General features: G+C 31.7%; 1 protein-coding gene across 1 annotated transcript; it reads right to left on the bottom strand.

Annotated features, from left to right (window-relative positions):
* Nucleotides 1–468: 468 nt before the first annotated feature.
* On the bottom strand, nt 469–3,697 carry LOC110100824. The gene is made up of 2 exons (XM_020828507.2): nt 3,547–3,697; nt 469–2,986 (listed from the first exon to the last, which is right to left on the bottom strand). Exons 1-2 carry the CDS (start codon nt 3,570–3,572, stop codon nt 727–729), a joined length of 2,286 nt encoding a protein of 761 aa, XP_020684166.1. The 5' UTR covers nt 3,573–3,697; the 3' UTR covers nt 469–726.
* Nucleotides 3,698–20,355: the final 16,658 nt, after the last annotated feature.

Genomic DNA, 20,355 nt, shown 5'->3' with positions numbered 1-20,355 from the left:
GTTATGGAAGAACTTCAAGGCTTTAAGAAAAAGCAAAACTTCACCTTGTTCTTCTTATCATATAATCCACTATGAATATTAGCTCAAAGAAATGCTAAGACAGTTCTGAAAAATGTTAAAAAAGGCATAAGAAAGCGTACTACGCTACCTTGTTCACCTCTTCATCAAATAATCAACGGTCAATTTTCGTTGCAAAGAACAAATATACGCATACATCAAATTTTCTATAAATTATACTCATCAAGAAGAGAAACTGCATATCATGCTGCAAAAGGATGTCCAGAATTGAAAACTCAAGCGTGTGTATAACAGGTATCCAACTAAACTCATTTCACTGGCCTACACACAATCAACAGGAAGTTTCAATAAAACTTTGATTAACTAAAAGGCAGCATATAAAAGCAGAGTTTGTCCTAAACAAGAGTGTAATAGTCAACTACCCCAAACCTGCCATTTGAGCCATTCAAATCTACACAAAAATCAAACATGTTCATTAAAAAAGGTTTTACAAAATAGATAGCAAACATCTTTTGCACGATAATCTCCATATCATAGCCTAAAACAACATCCATAATACTATATTTGTAGTTGATCCCCTTAATATATGTAGATTAAGATAACATTCAGGACGATATGCGTATAAAAGTTTATAAAACTGTAACAGGTAAATAGATGTCCAAAGTTCAGGAATACAAACATTCCTAATCATTTAGTTTGTCTAAAAAGTCACGCAATTAACTTTTTAACCTTATTTAGTAAGCTCTTGATGTCATTAATTAAATCTTTCGTGACCTCTGGCTTCAAATCATGAGTAGTAGTACCTTTCATTGGTGAAAGTGTATGTATCATCCTTTGAAGGTCTCGACTTATGAATAAAAGTGATGCATTGGAATCAGATGGAGATGGTGAAGGACTCTCTGAACATTGAGGCAAATCAAATGATTGACAATCAACAATCAAAAAGGGGAAATTCTTACTCTTTCTTATACCATTCAAAGCCTTCTTTGCATCGCGTGCCCTTGCAAAAACAACTCTTGCACAACCAGTATCCCTGAACAACTCTGTCTCATGCTTTATCAAGAACCCATATTTGACAAACACCGAAATGAGCTCATCTTTCGAAGGAAGTGTGCTTCCAGGAGAAAATGTCAAAAGTAGAGATACTGAATTTTCATTATTATCGTCTGTATGTTTTGTTCTCTTTGACTTGAAGAGGCTTTTCCTTGGGTTATCGATCCTTATCTGATCAGAACTAGTCTTGGACTCACCATTGGTAAAATCATCATTGCTCTTTCGTTTATGACTGGAACTGATAAAATGTTCATTTCCTGTTTGTCTTGTTTTCCTATCATTAACGATACCCCTAGTTTTACTTTGCTTCTCTTCTATTTTATCTTCCACTAAACTATTGACAGTTATATGACCTAATTTTTCCACAGTATCACTAAGAATTTCATCAGAACCTCTCTTCCCTCTATACCTTGATCTACCTGTTAAAGCATCCACCCCATTCAGACAATAACTTTTTATACTTTCTGTTGTAGCTTGATCTCTCTTCCCTTTTCTTCTATTCACATGTTTTCCCAAAGCATTTTCTGGATTAGATTCATCCTTGTGGTCATTTCTCTTTTTTCCAGATGAAACTTCATTGGACTCCATCTCATGCAGTGCAAGCTTTCCAAAAGTGCCTGAATCATCTCGCTGCTCAGGTAGACTTTCAAGCTCTAAAATGCCAGAGTATACCAAGCTTCTGTGCTTCACAAAGAATTCCATCACTGACTCCAATGGGAAATTCCTTCCCAAAAGAAGAGGATTTATTGCCGCAAAGAGAAGTTTTCTGAATAATTCAAGTGCAGAAGCCTCATTATAGTTAGATAAATGAGTCATCCGATCACCTTCCTTTGTGGAAGCCTCATGGCCACTACTGTAAGTGGGATATTTAACATGAAAATGCTGAGAAGATTCAGAATCACTCTCCGACACATCAGAATCTGCCAACTTGAATGAATTTGAGCGCTCTGTATACCCAGTAGTGTATGGGGGTGATAAATATTTGCTCTTCTTTCGCTCCCGTCTTGTAGAGCCATTCTCCTCTTCATGCATAGCATTAGTTACCTTAGCAACAGGGACCTTGTTTTTTTCCTTTTCCCGCTTCTTCTTCTTCTTCTTCTTCTTCTGGTTAATCAATAAACCCAGATTTGTAAGGCCTTTTGACTCATTCTCAACTATTCCAAGTTTGTCCTCCTCTGCCCCACCATGTAGCAATGCCTCAGGATCAGCCATCAGAATGAGTTCAGCCATACTTCTCTTCTTCCTGGAGGCTTCATCCCCAGAAATCTGCGGTCCTTTAACCACCCTTCCGGTAGTTATTTGGAACTCTAGTCCACGTTTATCCTTGTAAGAATTTTCAGGTATGGCATTGAGATCAGTTTGTTTTTCATCGAACAAATCCTCAATCATTTTAATAAAGCATCCATTTCTAAGATAGAATGAAGCAGCCCAACTCCTCAACATGATAACATCAAGCATATTGGCTACTGAAACATCTTGAGCAACATCTTGAAGGTGATCAAGGAATGCAGCAGGAGAATAATTAGCAATAGAAGCTTCCCCATTACGATTATGCCTACTGATCCTAAATCGATCAACTTTCTCAGGCGGCACACAATAACAAGTCATATCTGACCTTAAACATTTTTCTATCTCGTGCATAGCATCATTAATGGCACCAATAAAGCTCTGAGAACTATTCTGAAAAACTATATGTTCAAACTCCTCTTTGAAGGGTTTCAATTCGGAAGGCTCACACCAAGCAAAGGTAATATCACCAAAGTACACGACTAGAACATGGTGATCAAGATGTTCTAAATTCCTGGCTTCCTGTGATGCATCTGATGGGTTGCAGACCTGCCCAGGCCACCACAAGTGTCCATGGATCTTCCCCCACACAAAATCCCCAATATGAAATTCATCACTTGCTCTACCTCTGAATTATCATACAAACCGAATTCAAATTGGGAAGAGCAGGATATTAAGCAGATTATGAACATTGATCACTCCAAAAATGATGGAACAAGAAGTGATAAATCTTAAATTCCAAACAGCCGATCAAAAACACAGTTCAACAGTTCAAGAAGACTAGCAGGTAATACACAGATTGAAAAACTAATCCTATATTATCCAGGAATTATTACCCCATCATAAATGGTTAAAGTGAAAGATATTAACTTTATTTGTTTCTTTCATTTCCTAAGACTTTTATTTCAATTTTGTTATCTTCCCTGATCCGAAATTTAAACGCTTGAAAATAACATAAGCAAGAAAGGGAAAAAAAATATCTCTTTTAAAATTATAATTTGCAAAAGTAGTAGAAAGCAGAGCTTCTTAAAAAGCAATAGACATCAACCGAGCTGCTTAGCTTTTAGCGATAGGATAATTAGAACTCAAAGCTCATCAGTAAATACACCAAACCCTAGATTAAATTAAACAGAAAAGAAGTACCAAGCAGCTATGTAAAAAGCCAAGAATTAGATTCCGCGAACTCACCCCATCTGTGTACCGTCACCTTGCATCTGTCAAAGCTCGGGAGAGCAGAAAATTTTTTTTTTTTTTTCGGGCAGCGAGTATCGAAAGACGAAACCTTGCACAGTGTCTTAATTTATTTATTTTTTATTTTCTGTATTGGGATTTAAGACTAATCTACGACCGTTCGGCTGCCAGAACACCTGGCTGTGATCAGATGGGTATTTAGGTAATTTTAGAGATTTTCTAGGGATTATATTCGCCGATAATCATCCGCGTTAAGCTCTACACCGATAAACTGCTCTTTGTTTCATGGGTGGATTTAACCTGATTTAGGCGGTTTTTTTAGTTTAAAGACGTATTAAGATGAAAAAGGATTTAGATTTGCAAATAATATTTTAAAATTATTTTCTTAATTTTTTCAACTCTAACTAAAATAATGAAATACCTGAAATATAACAAAAAAAATGCAGATTTTAATTTTATACGTGTGAAAAATTAATAAAATATGCTGGGACAAACTTTTAAAAGAATAATTTTGATAAAAGGAATTAAAAAAACTGGCCAGCCCAACAAGACCTGCTAGCCGCAACCAAAAATGTTATTAAAAAAATATATAATATTAATATAATTTATTTATTTATTTAAATATTAAAAATATTTATATAATTATTAAAAATATTTATATAATTTATAATTTTTAAATATGAGAAAACTAGGAGTTATAAATAATTGATATATCATAAAAAAAATTATCTTGATCAGGAATGAATGTCGAGGCAAAATCAAGTTAAGAGCTTCCAAAATTAAATTCAAAGCCATATGAATTCCGATCACAACAAATTTATAGTCGAGTTGAATGTCATGAAAAGACGAACCTAACGACACAAAATTTTGCTCAATCCGAGCCCAAATGCGACCAAGTCAAATACCTTAAGCATATTTGAAAGGTTCAAACAAAAAATTGGATGACCAAATGGTTTCCAAATGTTACATGCTTATAGTTGATTCGAGCGGCTCGGCGAGAAGAATCCAAAGAGCCTAAGATCTCCAAATTTTGATATCAATAAAGCACTCAAATTCTTAATAAATGGTGTATGATCAAAGGAATCAATATCGATCGTCTATTCAAACTACTCCCAACTTACCCTTTATGGTCATTCTATTTACTGGTCATGACACTCTCAGAAAATTATAAATGGATCCCTCATTCCTCATAGAAAAAAGTGAGGGGTAGGGGATGAGGGAAGATAACGAAGAGAGAGATAAATTAAAGCCCTCTTACAACTAGACTCCACTTCGAGCACCATCAGACCACCGACCATCATCGGACTATTGTCATACTTTGGCCCAGTTACCAACTAACATCGAACTTCTATCCTGCCACCAACTGACGTTGGACTTCCAACCAGCTTTCAATTATTGTTGGACTTACACCTGGCTGCCAACTGACAATAGAGTTACTGACAAACGTCTAACTTCCATGTAGCCCATCGACTATGATCTTTCTGACTTCTGTCACCAATTAATGATCTTTTTTACCAATGTCTCCCGCTAAATACGGTCCTTCTGACCTCTGTCACCATAAAATAATCTTTATGACCACTCTCGCATGCAGATTATGCTCCTTCCAACATCCATCGCCATAAAATAGTCTTTATGACCACTATCGCCTATGGTCTGCTATCCTTCCGACCTCCGTCGCCATATAACAATTCTTCCGACCTCCATTGCTAAACTACGGTCCTTACGACCTCCATCGTCATACAACGATCTTTTTTATCACTATCGCACACCGACTATGCTCCTTTTGCTCTTTTTTGCTTGATAATAGTCTATCTTATCACTGTAACCCACCAACTACGGTCCTTCTGACCTCCATATCAAGAAAATGATCTTTCTGACCACTGTTCCTTGCCGACTATAGTCCTTCTAATCATTGTCGCCTGACCATTACGATCCTTCCAACCTTCATTGCTAGACAACAGTCTTTATGACCACTATCACTTACAAACTACGGTCTTTCTGATCTCAATTGCCCTTCAACTACGTTCCTTCCAACCTTCGTCGCTAGACTATTATCTTTCGACCTTAGTTGGTAGATAAAAGTCTTTGTGAGCTTCATCAAATGCTAATTATGGTCCTTCTGATCTCTATCGCCTAACAGACGTCCGTCAACTACGGTCTATTTAATCTCCGTCGTCCGCCAATTATGGTCCTACCAACTAAACTAACATGTCAATACATATTCTTTCAATTCCCACCATGTATTACACTTTATATGATGTATATTTGTTATATCAAACCAAGGCCTTCCCCTAAAGAAGGTTTTCATTTGTAATAGACTGTAAACACTAGTGGATTCATTTAAACAGGGCCACACCCTATGATTTGTCCCCTTTTTCAGGAGTTTCCACGTAAAAACTCTTGTATCTTTTATGAACGGTACACCCTTTCTTATTATTTGATTGTGTGTTGGATCTTCGTACAAAACTAAGACGATAAACTTTATATTTTGTAATAGCAAATATATAATATATATTTTAATTTATGTAATTATATAATAAATTAAGTAAAATTGTTTTTGAGATATTAATTGATATCAAATATATTTTATGAAGTAATTAAATTTTCTTATTTTACAAATTATAAATTTGTAATGCAAGTCTGAAGTTCTTTTATTATGACTTTTGTAACTATGAGGAATCTAATGGATATAACTATAAGAGGAATAAACTTTTAAATTATTATGATTAAATGAAAATTTTAAAACATTATGAATTGCTCATATATTAAGTCATGAAGCATTTAGTACTAGCAGCAACATTAGATTCCCATTTCACTGTTGTATGCTTGAGACATGAAAGGCCCACATTTGACTGACTTAACAATATTATACATTGAAATATGTTATAATTGTACATGTTTTCAAATTCATACACATATGTTGGCCCTAAAAAAACATCATTTTTCTCTTATATGCCTCTAATATAAGGTAGTTAATTTAAGCACAAAAAAAATGAGTTATTAGGTACTAGTAATTTTTTGGTTTCATTAAATCATTTTAAAAGTAAACCAATTATTTTGTAATATATAGTGCATACTAATATTTGAATAAGTAGTGCATCTGCTCACCTAAGGATGCTTGTCAGGAGATGTGCAAAGGTCTTAATGAAAGTGAATGATTTTATTGAAGTTGTGAAATATTACATAGGAACCATAACCACGATTCATTATAGATGTGCATTAATGGTTTCCTAATTACATTATTAAACTACTGCATGTGTATATTATTTTTTGTAGCATACAAATGCAACCATAGGAATGTGATGGAAGATAATGTTGTATACATATTATTGTCCATTTATATTCATTTGATGACACTTCCAATATTTGAAATTATTATGAATAGGCCATACATTAATTAGTTTTTTTTTTTTATGTATGACTTATTTTAAAAATATGTACCACAATAGAGTTCATAAGGGATTAAATCATATTTAAGAATTGTATATTGATTTATTATAACTTGAAACTTAATATCCACATTCCATTCTTGAATGTTTCAATAGGATTGGATAAGGTTATTAATAACAATCATTTGAATTGACAAGTTCACCATAATGAATAGCCTATACTAATTATATTTTATAATTATCTAATGATTTATTAATCCATCAAAGATAATATATACATTCTATTCATGAATATTTTAATAGGGCTGGGAAAAGTTTTTATTAAGCATCAGTTGATTTGGCATATTCACCATGATGAATGCCCTATTATGGAGTATCTCATGACCTAGTACTTCAATCACTTCATCAATTTATTCATTAAGATCTCGCTAATTTTTTTCTATCTTCAAACTTTTAGTTTACAATAGTACATTCAATATTGTATGCATCATCATCACCTTAAGTCAGACCTTCTTCAGTTGGTTCATACCTTAATTTCAGCTTAGGTTCATACCTTAATTTCATCTTAGGTTTCTAAAATTAAATCAGTTAGTTCATGTACACTTGAAGTGCTCAGTTCAAATTAATGAGGTAATAAGCTACTAGTCTTGCAAGCAGGGTGGTTGCTTCCTTCTTAAGTTTAATTGATGAATAATTAAGAATCTTCATATAATTGATATGTTATACACAAAAAAAACATATATTAATGCTTGTGTGGTTGCTATCATAATGAATGTCTACGTGATGAACTTATAATATGTTTCTATCATTCTACTATTATTATCCTCGATAGGTTCAATCCTAAAATTAATATAGAAAAAGTCGGGTTCAATAGGGCTCCAAAGGTAAGACCTCAAATGTGACATCATCATCGACATGTATGGCAAAAAAATTGTTGCTTAATAGGTACCAACATATCAAATGTATTTCATTCCTACTTTTTAATATATAATTGGCACATGATGATCTACTTTAGTTCATTATATTTGGTTGTAATGGAAACCTAAATTATTTTAATTCTACCTTTGATGTACATTAGTTCAAATTCATTTAATATATGAGTTCACCTTTTATAATTACATTAGCTTGACATTCTTTGCTATTTTGTTCTAAATTAAATAAGTTGGTTTGAGATTAAGGATGGCTTTCACAAAACTTCACTAGGAATTCCCCAAGTATACCTTTGTCCCTTAGACAGAAATTAAAAAAAAATCAAGCCTCACTATTAGCCTATATATTTTCTTGCATCATTACATGCCATTTTAAATCCTAACACATCATTTTCAAACCATAAGCATGTATTAATTAGCATTAACATCAAAAAGACCTCACCAATCCATAGATTGCTTCACTATCATAATAACTAACACTATACAGTCTCTTGCACCAAAGTTGCTGGGTGATTCGAGATGATGTTGGGTACCCCCACCCAATCATTCTCTTACATCAAAAGTAACATGAGGTATAATGGATATGACACTCCCATATCTTTAAATGTTCATCATGAAAATGATACATGATGCTAATTTAAATCATAATAATATCATTTTTAATATGTAAATATGTATTAATTTTCATTGAAATTATGTAGAGCTTATTAATCATCTTTGGATTTCTTCATTGCCATAAGAATTAACCATTAAATTCTCTTATGCTAATAGTGATAGTGATTGGAAATGATGCCAAAAGGGCCTCTCTACCATCATCCCCTTGTACGAAAAGTGATTGATGGTATGATGAATCTTCTATCATCATTTAATATTAATATTAAAAGGGTATGTAATGTAAGATTAAATCCTTACATTAACATGTTCAATCCATAATTAAGTATAAAAGAGTTGATGCCAAAAGTTAGAAATTTACATATGAAACATTACGGAAGCGTAAGAAAGAAATGGAGATCTTAAAGTGTTGATGCAAAAAATATGACCAATAAAGAAAATCCACCATCACAATAGCTTCATCACTGTATCACTTAGGTATATGGTTCTCATCAAATGATACATCCAAAAATTATAATTAACAATTACACGAACATCATTCAAAAAATATTTAATATGAATTTATTTCTTTTTAGGACATAATATATGAAGTGGGCAACCACATATACATGGCAAGATAGTTTCTAATTGAGTGCATAAAGCTCACCTTGCCATGTAATATCACAAGTCTTGCAAGCCTAAGATATCTGTGATTCACACTCCTGATCATCTATTAACTATAGTCATCAAGTGTTGGTGCATGCATACAAACACCTTTCATCTGCCTATGGGATAGATGAAATATATTTTTTTAATCTCATAGTTATTAAGATTATTCCAAAAATATAAGTTACTGGAGAAATACTTATTGGGCATAATGTTATTGGGCTTGATCTACACTATCAGAGTTTGTTGTATTGTTATAATAAACTCATTAAAATGTATCCAATTCCAAATTTCACTTTATTGCAATCTGAGAGCCCGACCTTATGTTTTGATTATTAGAAATATTATTATAATCATTAACTTATTTCTGCTTTATATATTGCATGTTTTTTCCTTTTTAGTTGCTAACCATTTTATGTGCAGCTTACACTGAGTTGGATTGGAGAATCAAGACTAGAAATAGTGCAGCATTAGGTTCTAAAGTCAATTTGTAATTATAGAGTCTATACTTTTCATTTTTCTTGAGTCATTTTATGTATTAGGTGTTTGTTGGCTAAATAACCAAATACACATTCACGGTGAGATAAAAATTAACTACTTAAGTTTTTTTAATTGATGATATTATACAATATGTATCAAACTATATGATCTTAAGAGGTTCAACTATTTTGCTTAAATCTGCCATCAAATCCTTATCATTAAGATTATTCAAATTTTAAATTTTAAATTTTAATTTATTGTACTATACAAAGTAGTTTATATTATATGAACATTAATAAATATTGCCTAATTTAATCCTAAAGATTAAGGAATCATATAAGGATCAAATCTTAATTAATGATTATAATATATGATGTTTCTACAAATAACTTCTCTAACTCCTAAGTTGCAGTGTTGAGGGTGATTAGGCACTGTGGTGCCATTATGGTACTAGAATGTTGAACTAGAACTTGTGTTGTGATGCTCCTAGCTCTTAGGCACTTTAAATGTTGGTGTTGGGGCATTGCCAATTTATAGAACTCAGGCCACCTCAACGCTTTAAATTATGGCATTATGACGTTGTAGTGCTTAGAGTACTAGTTCCATGATTTGCAAAAAAAATTTCCACTCTGGTGCTCCAGTAGTGGTGTCTAGGCCTAAATACCACTGTGGTAATAAGTGTCTTGGCACAGCGCATTAGAACTAATTTTCAATTTCAAGCCTTTTTGCCACAAAATTCTTGCACAACATCAACTAAAATAAGTATTTTCATAAAGAAATATGTACAAAATAATATCATAATATTCACTTAACAAATAAGATGATTTATTTTATTTTGAATGTATTGCTCGATCCAAAAGAGATTATAAATAGAATGGAAAATTTCATTTCTAACCACAATAATCATCTAGTACAAGCCTCCTTTCTTTAACATTCCCTATACCAATCAATCTTATTGGCAGGCAGGCGAGCTCGACATCTGGCAGGAGGTCTCTCTTAACCCAAGGTAGATGATAGGTTCCAATACGAGGATGGTGGAGTTGCCTATTACAGATCTAGGGCCTCCACGATCATAGTATCTATGGTCATTAATCAAGATAACTCTAGTTATCATGTATTAAATTGTAGGAACTACTTTATAATTTCTCTTACACATGCCTTTTCTTTTCACTCTAAGATGCTATTTGATTTTTTTCTAGTTGTAGAATAAACACAAATGCACTCACTGCAATCTTATATTTGTAGATAGCTGGTAGAAATTACATATTATGATTTTTATGAACACCTACACATTTCTACCTTGGGCATGAAACCCCATCATTTTGCTACCATTAGTGAATGTAACTAGACACCGTTAAACCATACTCTTAGGAACACCTTGATGAACCTTTAAGAACCTTTAATTAGCACCTTAATCTTAAATGCATGTGTTATTCTGAACATACTTAGAAATACTATTTTACATAAAGCTAGTTATAGGATCAACATTACTCCACTATTATTCATTATCGCATATTTATATATGATTGGAATTGAATTTAAAATATCCTATATGATTATTCAATACATAGGAAAACCATTCCACTATTAAGAAACATAGGGCTTGTTATAGGTAAAACTTAACACTAAGAAATATCATCACTTATCTATTAGATGCAAAGTACATGTTGATGTATCCTACCCTAGATGATCACTTCCTAGTTTACTTTATAGATAGTTCTTTCCATCTCCTCTATGGAAATAGATTTGAGGATCACAAGGTGTAAAGGTTCATGATTCAGATTAGGAGAGAGGAGCACCAACCTCAAAAGTACCAGTATATATAGCAGATACACCCATCTTCTAAGCACCATCTCCTGACATGTGGATTGAGTAAATTTATCTCTTAGAGCTAACTTTGGACTCACACATTCAGGAGTCCACAGTATGTTGGAGCAGCTTCAATAATAGCATTAGGCCAATCATGCTTAATTTTAAGAGCAATTCTCTTCTCTACACCACTCTTTCAACCGCCATCACTACCATTTGAGTAGGGTTCATTTGATGAGTTGTACTTTATTTTGTTATACTTTGTGTTCAAGTTTTTCTTTTTCTCACATTGTAGTTTGTATTTTAGTCCCTTTTTTTGGTGATGTCAAAAGGGGGATTAATAGGACATGTTGGTTGTACTTTTTTCTTTAAGATTGGTGTAGTTTTCTTTCTCAATATTTATAATGTTGTATTTTTAAAAAAAAATTAAAAAATGTGTGTTTAGAGAAAATAAAAAAATTCAAAAAGTGTGTTTTAAAAATATTTGTGTTGTTGTATTTTATTTTAAAAAATTTAAAAATGTGTGTTTTGAGAAAAAAAAAAATTCAAAAAGTGTGTTTTAAAAAAATTCAGAGGAAAAAAAAGTAAATTTTTAAAATTTAAAATCAAACGATTTCCTCATTTTTTTTTAAATAAGTCATTTAGTTTGGAAAAGAACTTAGCCTAAAATTAAACACATAACTTTCAAATTTAAAATTCCAACAAATAATATTTTCATCTTAAAAAAAAGAGGAGATTATTGCAATCTTGGAGCCCAACCTTATATTTTGATGATTTTAAATATTATTGGATGTTAGTTTTCTTATTCTTGTTTCAAATATTGCATGTCTTTTCTTGTGTGTTACTAATATATTTAGGTACAACATAAAACAAACTAGATTAGAGAATTAATATTCAAGATTGATTAGCATTAGGGTCTAAAGCCAAATTATAGTCATGGAGTAAATACTTTTTTTTTTCTTGAGTCATTTTATATATTAGGTGTATATTGGCCAAATAACTAAACACACACTCATGCAGGAATAAAAAATAAATACTTGGAATATTTTTATTAAGTTGCAAATCTTATCTAAGCAGTGTTTGTGTTTTAATGATAGCAAACATTATTATGTTTGATACTAATTTCTATTATTTATATGATATTGTGTTTTTTTTTTTTTTTTTTTTTTTTTTTTTTTTTTTTTTTTTTTTTTTTTTGTACTAACATTTCAGGAAGTATGTCCACCGTTCATGTGCAATTCTGATCAGCTTAATACTAGGTCTGTTATTTTCAATTTATTATGTTTTTTTTTTCTTTTTTGAGTTATACCATGTATTTAGGTGGATATCTTTGCTAAGCAACCTTGCACACACATAGGGGGAGATAAAAATATTTTCTTAAGAGAGTCTATTCCTTTAGTATTTCATACTGTATGATTTTCTTCGTATTATACAATACTTGTATCATACTGTATACTTATAATTCATCCCATATGATCTGTTGTGCTCTCTTAAACCCTAGCCACAAAAGTTAAGGAAGATTCTAATTTTGTATTGATTGTATAGTACAATTTGGATCGTATTGTTCACACTAATTAAAATCTTTCTTAATTAATCATACATTTTGAGGCAATTAAAGCATGGACATTTATTGTGATTGATCGTACTGTATGAAATAATTTATACTGTATGATTACTTGTATATAAAATTTGTTGTCTCTTGGATCATACCAAACAAAATCCATGATTTTTATACTGATCATACCATATGATGTCCACATTACTGAATGATCTCACGTGTATGAAGTTGGTTGTCCCAAGGATCATCCCAAAAAAATAAAATGATTTTATACATATTGTATCATATGACTTTGGATCATACTGTACAATGTATAGTAAAATTTGAACAGTTAGTCTGAATGATCTTGCTGGACAATTCTGAATTGAACTGATTGTACCATATGATACATTTATCATATTATACGAATAGAAGACATATAGCTTATAAATTAGGATTTTTTTGTAGCCCTCTATTTAAGAATCTCTAACACTCTTATTAGACATCTTTGGCTGCTTAGTCTTCTTGAGAGGGAGCTTGAGAGAGAGAATGAGAGCTTGGTGAGAAAAGAGAGTGAGATTTTGTGAGAGAAAAGTTGTGAGGTTATTCACTAGGTTGCTCCAAGTAAAAATCTTACATATTTCCTACAAGTGTCTGCTTGGAATCTTTGTGGATCCAAAGAAGCAGTTCTTCAGCAAAGATCATGGTTCTATGACCATCACCTAGAGGGTGAAAATAGATTTGTGGTTCACTGACCATCACTAGGAGGGTGAAAATAGTGTTTGTACAGGCTTCTCCACCTTGCTGTGTGAGAAAAAGGAGAGTCACTTCTATTTAGTGCAATACTTTGAGAGGGAGTCTTCAAGGAGTGGATGTTGGTCAGGTTGACCGAACCACTATAAATTTTAGCATGTTATTTCTCATTACTTTTATCGTATTTTAATTTTTGCACTTTTTGTGATTTAATTTGTTATTCAAATATATGTATTGTTTTCATGAAAATTATTTTTCTTTCTCATCAAAGGTTATTGTTTTGTTTTAAAATATTTAAAAAGATAAAAAAGTTTACTTTTTGTTTAAATTTTTTTTAAACTATCAATTCACTCTCACTCTTGGTTAGCCTCGGGACTAGTTCTTTAGGGTTTAACTACCATCACAAACTTTCATATTAATCATATTATACAATTTGTATTATATTATTAAATATATATATTAAATCAAAAATTAATTTAAATATTTAAATAAATCAATTAATTAAATTTGAATTATAACTAATCATACTATGCAACATCCAGTCATATAGGATGATCAGCTACCCCATTTTCGAATTATTGTTACTAAAATTAGGTAAATTTGAAATTTAAACTAATCATATTATACTAACATTAATTAATATTAACTAATTAATCATGAGCATTAAGGAATCAAATCTGAATCAAATCATACATGGCAATCTAATATAGAGCTAACTATCTAAATCTTGGTTCATCCTAGATGATCTATGATTTGATATGCCTAATTATGTTGTACTAATAGACATCCTATAGGATGATTAAAGATGGATTTGAACTAATGTGATAGTATTATTTGAGATCAAACTATTTGATTCGATTAATTATAATAAGGATTTTAATTTAAATAACTCAATTTAATTCTTTCAACATAGGCTTTAGGGTCAAAAGTAAAGTAATAAAGGACATTTTTTAGGGAGAGAGATAAAGAGAAGAATAGGAGAGCCTTCTTGCACATGTAAGAGTGTAAATCATTTATGGGGATTGAGAAGGTTAGGCTGAGAGAGTTCTTCCTTGAGGGTGCCAAGCGGTGTGAGGGTTTTCATAAGGTTATTTTTAATAACATTCACCTTGTGTCCTTGTTTTCTATGGAGCTCTTGGATTAGAGCTCTCAGAAAAGTCTTTAGGTGAAAGACTTACTAGTTAAGGAGGCTAGGGATTGACATCTCTGCCATAGTGAGGAGTTGATGGAGGGATGACGACTCCATTGTAGTGTGTAGCTGAAAGTTGGAGCAGCATCTCTGTTGTAGCGAGGATCTAAAGGAGGGTTTTGCATATCTGATGTGTTAGGAACAAAGGGAGGGAGCAACATCTTTGTCAGGCTAGGAGGTAGAAGGAGGGAAATTCTTCAAGTTTTGAAGAGTTTGTAATGCTCATTCTCTACCTAGTAATGGAGAAGGGCTTCTCCACTTGGTTGAGTGCTAAGGAAGCATGAGTTAGTGCAATACCAAAAGAGGGGGGAGTGGATGTTGACTGATTCAACCGAACTACTATAAATCTACTTAGCATGTACATACATTCCTACACTTTGGTTTATTTGGTTGATCTTTTGTAAAGTTGTGATTGAAATATTGGTCGAATGATTAAAAAATTTTAATATTTTCTAAAAGTTAAAAAAAAAGAAATATTTGTTTCTTATTTTTTGTTTGAAAATTTTTCATAAAGTTTCCACGAGTTTCTCTGAATTTTTTTATAAATAAGAAAATTTTTTAAGATATCAATTTATCCCCCTTTTTTGTATGCCATAGCACTATCACATTTATCATGACCCAACTAATTTACACATCATGTTGAACCTTTATATTAGTTATTAGGTGGTGCAGGGTAGGTGAGTTCATACTTGCTCTTTAAGATGTATGTTATGATGTGTCCTAGGACCAGGTTATTTTTATAATGATCACAAGGGTTTCTAATTGAGAAAATATTCTCAATGTAGGAAATGATCTTGTTTGTAGCATTAAACATCGTGCTAGTCATACAGAAGTTAGTGATAATCAAGAGTAAGGGGTTAATATTGATGTGGTCACCTACCTTTGGAATCATATTATCCTAAAAAATGTGTTGGATAACACATATATTCTGCACTATGTTGCAGACAAGAGTCTACTATTGGTTTAAAGGGGAATTTATAGATGTATTGTTCATAGTAGAGTAGTTATAGTTTATGGATTGTGTGATATCATGTGGTGCTCTGCCAATGGTAGCGAGGTGCAAGTGTTCATGCAAATCTACATCAGTAATGGTTACTTAATGCTGACAAATAAAAGATTGCATGGTGGTTCAATTAATGGTAATCCTAAGGTTTGCAAAAAAAAAAAAATGGAGTTATTTAATGTAGTAGGGATAGGCCATGCAGTAAGAAACTAGAGGGAAGTGGTAGCAAAAAAAATCTAATACATAGTATGATATGTTTTATTGGTTAGTAACTTTAGAATTAATAATGGAGGTATTCCAATATCTTTTATACGATGCTTGATCCTCCTCACTCTAGAACATATCATCTAGCCTAGGCCTTAGAGCGCTCAATCTATCTTTCTTATGATCTGTTAAAGAAAAGGGGGAAAGGCCACACTTAGGAAGTAGAAGATTAGTAGATTTAAAGGTGTGAAGTGTATGAGAATGCAAGCCTCTACTTATAGTCTTGAGTCATTCGTATGGTACAATGAAGTCATCAAGTTGAATGATCAAATGACTCCAATCCATCCCATTGAGAACATATAAAAACAAGTCAAGTTATCCAATACGATCAAAGATCATATAGTAAGGAATGTGTCTTTCATTCATTTAGAGGAGTCATTTATATGACTGTTTGGACAAATGAATTGTGCAATACAATCAGTAATTCATATAGTATGATTGCTAATAATAATCAAACCAAATATTTAAAATGACAATTATTGACTCCTAACTATTCTATCCTACAAGTATCATATAGTAATGATGTATATATCATACATTACGAAGAGAAGAAATTTTTAGAGTTTGAGATATGATCTGGAACACTTCCACAAACACACATACACACCACAAAAAAAAGAGATAAAAGTATGATAAAAATGATACCATCATAAACATATAACATGTAAACTAGAACTAAACATAACAAAATGAAGCAAATCATAAACATAAAACAAGAACTAAACATAATAAAATAAAGAAAATCATAAATATGTAGACATATAACAAGCATGAATCTACCTTAATTACCTATGCAATTATATTTATAATCCCTAATCTAGTCCTAAGTGCACTAAGTCTTTCATAGCTTAGTGGTTTTATAAAATTATTATCCAATTGGTTCTCTATGTCTACAAATCATATTCTCACACTTCCCTTTTGCCATATGGTCTCTAATAAAATGATGTTTCAAAGTAATGTATTTAGTGCGAGAGTGTTGAATTTGGTTCTTAGTTATAGAAATCACACACATATTGTTACACATGATGTGGATGGTGTCTAATAGAAAATAAAAAACAAGAAGATGTTGCTTCATCCAAAGGACTTGGGCAACACAACTTTCTACATCTATATACTTAGTGGATAGGGCTATTGAATTTTTTTTTCCTACTAGACCAAAAAAATTAAGGATATCCTATGAATTGGAAAGTTCCTGAAGTGCTCTTTATATCCATCTTACATCTTAAGAAAATTGAATATATGTATCCATCAAGCTATTCTTAGGGTACCAGTTACCTAAGGTTTAAGTCTCTATAATATCCTAAGATTCCTTTGATTATGTTCATATGGGATTCCTTAGGTTCAGCTAGAATCCTAGCACATATGCAAACACTAAATATAATGTCAAGCCTACTGGCGATTAATTAAAGCAAATAGCCTATTACCCCTCTAATTTTGTTTCAATCAATTGATTTTCCATCCTAATTCTTATCTAATTAGGTAGTTGTGCTCATGGGTGTGTTCATACTTTTACAACCTTCCATATTAATTTATTACGATTTATTTTATATATTTTATTTAACCTAGGAATGTTCCATCTTCTCTTTGCTTTACATCAAATCCAATAAAATAAGTTAACTCACCCTTCATACTCATTTTGAATTGTCTGCTCATATTGGAAGAAAATACTTTGTATAGATTATCATCAATGGATTGAAAAAGAATTTAATCCACATAGATTTACACAATAAGTATATCATCTCTAATTTTTGGTAGATAGTATGGTATCTACTATGCCCTTAATAAAAGTTTTCTTTAAGAGATAAGTGTTAAACCTATCAGACTATGCTCTAGGTGTCTTCTTAAATATGTATAATGATTTTTTATGTTTGTACACAAGATTATGAAATGAAGAACTCTGAAATCCAAGGGGTTGTTCAACATAAACATCTTAATTAATTATTCCATTCAAAAAAGAACTCTTTACAACCATCTATACAATTTAAATCCTTTTAAACAAGCAAATACTAATAGTACATTGATGGCCTCTAACCTAGCTATTAGGGAAAAGGATTTTTTATAATCTATCCATTCTATTTGAATGTAACATTTTGTAACTAACATACCCTTATTCCTTATAACTAATCCAAATTCATTGTATTTGTTCTTAAATACCCACTTCTTTCCATGATGCTTTGATTAGTAAGACTAGCTACTAACTTGAACTCATCATTCCTTATTATTTGATTCAATTCTTCTTATGTTTCTATAATACATGACTCATCTTTCAATGCTTATTCTATGTTAGTGGCTAAGTTCTTTCCAAAGTCATTGTCTATGAAAGTTTGAGATGCACCAAGGATGCACCGTGGGGGGGGGGGAGGTGAATTTGTACTTTTAAAATTAATCTTAAATAGTAGTACTAACTTTTTTTAGATTTTTTAAAGAAATAAGAAATTTAATTTTATAATACAAAAGCTAATAATTTTATCAAGAATTTCAATGATGATGATGAAATTCTAAATTGCACAACAAAACATTGATCTCAAAAATTCACCAAGCACTTATAATGAAAATAAAGTGCAAAAAGAAAAATGCCAAATATATATATATATATAATATAAATTTTTATAGTGGTTCGGTCAACCTTGACCTACATCCTTTCCCTGAAGTCCTACAATCCAAGTATTGCTAACATTAAGTGACTTTCCTTTTGTTCCCTCAGCAAGGCATAGAAGCCTTTACAAACTCTCTTCCACCAACCTGGTGTGGTAGAGGACTAAAGTTCCTTTCATAGGTAGAGAACCTTAACTCCTTTTTCTCCCTCATGGAGAAGGTAGAGAACCTCAACTCCTTTTTCTCCCTCTTGGAGAAGGTAGAGAACCAAAAGGACTAAACTAAGAAGCCTCTCTCCCTAGAGAGCTTTAATAAGACTCACCAAGGCCATAGTAGGAGTAAGCATGCCGCTAGCCCAAAGAACCTGTGTGATCCCCTCATACTACTTCTCCCTTAAGCTCAAGCTCACCTTCTCCTTTCACAAATCCTATTTTTCTTCAAAAGCTACCTCTTAGAGTTCCTCCTTCAGTCACCTTCTTCTCTTCGTTATAATAAAAAAAAGTTTAAAGAATTGCTTTTATAACTGGCTTCAAAAAATCCTAAAATTTATGTTGGTCGTCACTGTTCATACAGTATGATACGTTTAAAACTATTCCCATCCAGTATGATGTAAACACTCATTCAAATAAACTGTTTAATTGTTATGAACACATAGTGTAGTACGATCCGGAGATCATCGAGTACGATCTATTTAATTTCCTCTATTCATATGGGACGGTTCCTAGGGTGATTGAAAGTCATCTCTATAACTTAACCCATATTATTTTCATCATACAGTACATTTATTTATTTTTAGGTAGATCATCTATTATGATATAACTATTATACAGTGATTAGTTTTAAAATTGCAGCTTCATATGGTACAATTTTCTAGATGACCAAATTCACCTCTGCTAGTCATTTAGCATAATCATTATTTTACAGTACGATTAGGTAAAAAATCATTATTTTGTTTGATACAATCTACGGGATGACCATATTTCATCTCTATCAGTCATCTAGTATGATCGACATCATATAGTATGATCGACTATCTTTAATTAAAATATTATTTAATTGACTAATTATTGGGGTTAATTTTAGCTAGATTTAAAATTTCCAAAATATAAATTTCAAAATCTTACTTAAATTAATCTAGTGGGTAGGGTTTTGATAATGAAATGAATCGTATAGTATGATATATATCATACAATACAATTACTTTATAAAACATGAGATTTCAATTAGCCATTGAACCATTCTTTAAAACAATTGATTTTATAGTACGATTTGCAATCACACAGTACGATTATGTCAAAAAAATTTTAAGTTTTATAAAAAAAAATTCTCTGTCCCCCTGTGTGTGTATGCACGGTCACTTAATTGCATACACTCTAATGTGGCTTAACTCAAGAAAATAGAAAAATAAACAAAATAAAAATACAAACTCTTTTGACTTGACATCCTAACCTACCCAATCTTGAGTCTTTAGTCTTCTTGAGTATTATAACTATAATTATTAGTGCACAAAACACAAACTATATCCAACATATTTTCAAGAATGTATAATTTAATTAGATAGGTTTGTCATCATCAAAATCAAAGGCTAGGGATCCTTGATT

This window comes from Dendrobium catenatum, unplaced genomic scaffold (genome assembly GCF_001605985.2).
Source record: "Dendrobium catenatum unplaced genomic scaffold, ASM160598v2 fragScaff_scaffold_1203, whole genome shotgun sequence".
In the NCBI taxonomy this organism is placed as follows: Eukaryota; Viridiplantae; Streptophyta; class Magnoliopsida; order Asparagales; family Orchidaceae; genus Dendrobium; species Dendrobium catenatum.
The sequence above is the reverse complement of the archived record's forward strand: the minus strand, read 5'-3'. Positions and strand labels throughout refer to the sequence as shown.

Coding starts and splice junctions, on each gene's coding strand:
- LOC110100824 (XM_020828507.2), bottom strand. CDS start 3,572: ATGCAAGGTGACGGTACACAGATGGG. Junction 2,987..3,546: donor GGTGACGGTACACAGATGGG/GTGAGTTCGCGG, acceptor ATGATAATTCAG/AGGTAGAGCAAGTGATGAAT.